Source organism: Protobothrops mucrosquamatus, unplaced genomic scaffold, assembly GCF_001527695.2.
Source record: "Protobothrops mucrosquamatus isolate PMUCROS unplaced genomic scaffold, P.Mucros_1.0 scaffold464, whole genome shotgun sequence".
Taxonomy (NCBI): domain Eukaryota; kingdom Metazoa; phylum Chordata; class Lepidosauria; order Squamata; family Viperidae; genus Protobothrops; species Protobothrops mucrosquamatus.
This window is the reverse complement of record NW_015386785.1, coordinates 127,208-132,980: the sequence shown is the minus strand read 5'-3', so window position 1 is coordinate 132,980 and position 5,773 is coordinate 127,208. Positions and strand designations below refer to the sequence as shown.

Here is a 5,773-nt window from a genome sequence, read left to right as displayed (position 1 = left end):
ACAGAATAATCAGAGAAGCCATCGAGATAGAAAAACGCCCACACAGCATGAATAAACGAGATGATACCTCCCGCCTACCAGCCATTTGGAAACCCGCCCTTATTGGCAAACGAATCCCTAACACAAAGAATGACACCAGACCCACACTCACGAAAACCACACAGGATGTCACCACCACATATCCATGCAAAAAGCAAACCCAAACCCACACAGATGATGAGGCACGACCACAAACTAGAAGCCAGTCCACAGCTGCATCATTAGCCACTTTAAACTCCTCCAATCCATACATGAAGCAAACTGACACCCACCATAAAGATGTGGCACGACCACGACCACGAAGCCAAACAACAGCAATGAAGCTCACCATCTCAAATCCTCCTGCCACTCAAACTAACCTGAGCACAACAAAGCCCCCACCCAAACAGAACACTCCCCCATCCAATCAGAGCACAGCCAACCCCCATCCAATCAGAGTACAGCCAAGCTCCTTAACCAATCAGAACACACCTCCACCCAATCAGAACACAGCCAAGCCCCCACCCAATCAGCTCAAACCCCACTGGCAGTTAAAAGGAAGAAACAGCTGCGATCACACACACTACACCCAGAAGCACGAAGCTGAAGACACCAGCCTGAAGATGACGAATGTGACTTCGTCGAAATGTCGCCAAGACACTTCTAATTCTACGCGGGAGAAAACCCGAATAACTAAAGACCTACATACAAACACCCGCGAAAACCTCAGAAAACATATATATATATATATATATCTCCTATATAGCTACCTGTCTCTGCACCTGGCTTCTCAAGCGCGTAATCGGCCCATTAGTTGTATTAATGGAGGATCTGGGCATAACCACTAGGTCTACCAACAGGCTGCTGGATGTGAATCAACTTAGCACGTTGCAGATTAATACAACTAATGGGCCGATTACGCGCTCGAGAAGCCAGGCGCAGAGACAGGTAGCTATATAGGCAAGCTTCCTAATCACCTAGCATTCTAACCCTGATGACGTCGGCAGTCGGGCCGATGAAAGCTTGGTAACTCTTTTACTTACAAACTTGTTTGTATTAAACAGGTTTGTTTTATTTTTATCCTGGTGTTCATTTTTTCTATATTGTGTATATATATATATATATATATATATATATATATATATATATATATATATATATATACACATATACACATATACACATATACACATATACACATATACACACACACACACACACACACACACACACACATATATATATATATATATATATATATATATATATATATATATATGAATTACTGTAAAAGGTCTCTTTTTGCACATAAACTGTATTTCTTATGGGAACAAAAAGCAATCATTTTTGCCTATAGGCTTTGATTATGCAAATCAATTCATAATTGTATGGAGTTGTAGAACTGTCCAACATAACTATATTAATTATACCACAATATTAATTCTAATTATACCCAGTCATAATAACAATTAGCCATTTATATAAAATGCCCCTTAATTAAAGAAACAATTTTTGATAAATTATGACCAATAAGAGATCATCATTATCCCCATAGCACAATTATCATCTGCATGGTGAATAGCTACTACAGAGAATGCAAAATGCTTCCCTGGAAAATTCAGTCTAATCCAGCAAGTTGATTCCAACTAACATTTTTAATTGTTAATGCTCACCATAAAGGGACAAAAAAAGTTGAAATCTTCTGGACAATAGGAGGTTCTTCCCAGAAGAAAAAAAATAAAGATGTCTGCCCTCACAGTGTCCCCTCACTGCAAACAGTCTCTTTCTGGTCTATTGATATTAGTCAGCATTAGATGAAAGGCTTTCCACACTTGTTTGTACCTAAGGATATAATTTTTATATCCTTTTAAACAGGGCTTTTTTTGTCATAGAACGCCCAGAATGGAGTTCCGGCACCTTTTTTGGATGGAACCTTGTAGGGTAGGCAAGGCGGGTTGTATGACATGTGTGAGTTCCGGCACCTTTTTTTTTTTTTTTTTTTTTAGAAAAAAAGCACTGCTTTTAAAGCTATTATAAGAAACATTGGGATCACTAGAAAGCTCATCATATTTTAGCTGCATTTTTCCTGAGGTAACCATTTCCAACTCTTAAGCATTAGAACTAGATGCTTGGATCGAGTCTAGTGTTATAGGTTCTGCTTACTATTATCTATAAATTACTATGGAATTCCATTACCATTAATATTTTTCATTTTTTTTCAGTGACAGATATAAAGTATTCGTTGATTTGTTCAATCTTTCAACTTACTTGGTGCCAAGAAGCTGGATCCCAAAACTGAATCCAACACTTCATAAATTTCTTTACACCGCAGAATATTGTGACAGCTCATACTTCAGCAGTGATGATTCAGATTAACAGCTGTCCTTAGACAAGTGTTACAAACCCCACGTTTTTAATATATTTTTATATATTGAGCTCCACTTTGATAATGATGGCATAAAAGCCTGGAAGTTGTGAAGTCAACACATCGAGAGGTGCAGGTTTCAAAAAAACTTATATTGTATAGATTAATAATTTATATGTGTTTATGTATTTATGCACAATATACAGTAACATAGACTTTAATATATAACTATTTCAATTAAGTAATTATAAAATAAAATATAGAGATAACCAGCTCAATTTTAAGCTTCCCTTTTATCAGTTTTAGCTGATTTATTAGGCTGATCCAAGATGCTTCTGATTGCTGCATTAAGTTTGCAATAAAGATATGATTTTAGGTTTATTACATTTTACATTATGTCTTCAAGTTTCCTTATGAAAACTTGCTCCTGAAAACATTATTAAAATGTTTATAAGGAAGTAAAGGAAGAAAATTGTACTATATATTAAAAAAACTGAAGAAACTAGAGATTTATATAGAATTGGCAACATTATGCTAGAGTGGATTGCAGGAACATGATGGTATTGACATGAATATACAAAAAGGGTTTCATATGAACTTTTGAGACATTTATTTAAAACTTACTAAACCATTAGAAATATTTCAACTATCATCAATTATTAATTGAAACACTTCAAAATTATATATGTATAAAAGGTTTCCATCCCCTACCATTATCCAAACTGGCAATTCCAATTATTGTAGGCTTATATTCAATTTGAATCAAATTCATAAATGGAGAAGCAAAAAGTACACAGAAATATGCTTCTAATCCTCAAATGGTTTTCCAGTAGAATAAAAAGATTACAAACCAAAGTGGAAATACTGTAAATCTCAGTAGTAGCAGAGTATGAAAGAAAATATGAAGTCGGTTCATACATTCTGCAGCACAGCCAATATAGCAATAGTACTTAGATGTATATACCGCTTCATAGTGCTTTACAGTGGTTTACAGAATCAGCATATTGCCCCAACAGTCTAGATCCTTATTTTACTAACTTTGGAAGAATGGAAGGCCAAGTCAACCTTGAGCCGGTCAGGATCAAACCCCTGGCAGTGGACAGAGTTAACCTGTAATACTGCATTCTAAGCACTGCATGTCATGGTTCTGACAGAGACGAAGAAAGCAGAACTCTGAGGCTTACAAATTCCTCAAAGGACATGTTTATTAGTTACAAAGTATTGGCAGGGTCAAGAGTGAAACCAAGTCTGGATACACAAGTAATAATTTTCCAATACAAAGTTAAATGTCCCACCCATAAAAACTATGCAAGCAACTATGTTCCCCAATATGATTATTTGGCGGGCTTTTTATGCAATGCCCAGTCCCTAGTCTCGGGAACAGCCGATGACTTTGATTACCACAGGACAAAATATTATTTTGACTAACGAAGCATCTGGGCAACTCCCCTCCCTCCGTTCTATGTGGCAACCTAGAATGAGAAGGAAAATGGCTGCAGCCATGCTCATTTATAGAGTTGACAGTCGGCCCCTCTCAAAAAGAAAGAGTCTCCTGTAGGGGAAACAAAAAGCAGGTTATTTCCTCAAGGCTTGTGAGGATATCGTAGAACTTTTTTATTAATCTATCTGCTTTCACATTGGTACATTTCACCCATGTAGCTTCTGACAGGAGGTAGCCTTTCCATTGAACGAGGTACTGTAACCTTCCCTCATGCAGCCTAGAATCAAGAATTTGTTTTATTTCATAATGTGTCTCCCCCTCTACCATTACTGGACCCGGTGGCTTCTTTGGGATAGGCTTAAAGAGGATTCAGACATAGGTTTCAATAGACTACAATGAAACAGGGTGAACTTTTCCCAACAATTGCGGAAGTTTTGATTCCATGTAACAGGGTTTATGATCTTAGTGATGGGAAAAGGACCAAGGAACTTTGGCCCCATTTTTCTGCTGGGTAACTTTAACCTTAAATATTTTGTTGAAAGATAAACCAATTACCCAACATGAAAAGGTTTCTAAGGGGAGCGTCGTTTATCTGCTTGCTCCTTGTAAATCTTGGTGGCCTTGGTCAAAGCTTTCTTCACATTCACCCAAACCTCCTGGAAGGATGTTACCCATTGATCCAAAGCCTGGGAAGTAGGAGGCTCCTGGGGGTACTCAGGTATAGTCACAAAATCTTAACCTGTTACTATTTTAAATGGGTGAGTCCAGTGCTACTGTGCACAGTATTGTAGGCTACCTCTGCGAAAGGCAGGAGGTCAACCCAATTAGTCTGCTGGTAATTTACATAGCATCTGAGGTACTGTTCCACCACTGCGTTAGCTTTTTCAACACCTCCATTAGGACTTGGATGAAAAACCAATAAAAGCCTCTGGGTGGACCCAATCAGTTTAACGAACTCCCTCCAGAACTTTGCAGTAAACTGGACCCTTCTGTCAAAAATAATCTGCTTTGGGGCTCCATGGAGTCAATATACGTGTTTCAAAAACATCTTGGTTAGCTTCTGGGCAGAAGGAAGTCCTGAGCAAGTGATGAAATGCACTTGTTTGGAAAATAGAACACTCACAGTCCACATTACAGTGTTTCCCTTGCTCTCAGGCAACTCCACTATAAAATCGATGGCTATTTCCTCCCAAGGCTGGGAAGGATCAGCAACTTGTTGCAGCAATCCTGGGGGTTTTCCAGGACGTCTCTTCATGGCAGCACAGGTGGCGCAACTCTTACATAACTCTCAATGTCTTTTTTCATTCCTGGCCACCAGAATTGCCTCCGCACCAGATGCAATGTCTTCAAAAATCCAAAGTGACCCACCTGCTTAGCATCATGACTCCGCTGAAGTGCTTGGAGTCTGAAGCCATCTGGGAGGTATAATTTAGAGTCCTTCTAGTCCTTAGGGTTAAAAGAGATTTGTTATCTTTGAACCAGGCATCAGTCTCTAACTTCTCCTTTAGTTCCTTCAGTAAGCGATCATCAGGACTGGCAGGTGGTCTCTGTGTTTATGATCTGGTTGTTATTTGAGAAGCGGATTGTGGCAGAGGAATAATGGAGTTAATTTACTTCCTCTTAGTGGCTCTTGAACTGGGGCATTCTAGATCAGGGTATTTCAACTAGTGGTACGCGTACCACCTGTGGTAAATTTGCACCTGGCAGGTGGTATGCGACTATCCTAGAGAAGTGGTAGCAGGGAAGATGGCGGACGCCTGTCTCATAGCTCCGCTGTAGTGGAGCCGAAAATGGGCAGAGGGGGGGCCTTGGAGACCCCCGAAGATTTAGAAGACCTGTCTGTCCCCAGGTCGACCTCCCTGGTGAGTTTCCCGGGAGCGTGAGGGGTCGTAGCCGACCGGGCAGCCGTTTGTCGGCCTGCTCGGCCTTTTCATCTTCGGCAGCCTCGG

The 5,773-nt window shown here is 39.6% G+C and overlaps 1 protein-coding gene across 1 annotated transcript in view; it reads left to right on the top strand.

Annotated features, from left to right (window-relative positions):
- Nucleotides 1–2,608, top strand: part of TDO2 (tryptophan 2,3-dioxygenase) — a 20,597-nt gene extending 17,989 nt beyond the window's left edge. The window contains exon 12 of the mRNA XM_015816560.1: nucleotides 2,241–2,608. Coding sequence (XP_015672046.1) covers nucleotides 2,241–2,394 — 154 coding nt within the window. The 3' untranslated portion in view covers nucleotides 2,395–2,608. The remainder of the gene's footprint in view (nucleotides 1–2,240) is intronic.
- The last annotated feature ends 3,165 nt before the right edge of the window (nucleotides 2,609–5,773 follow it).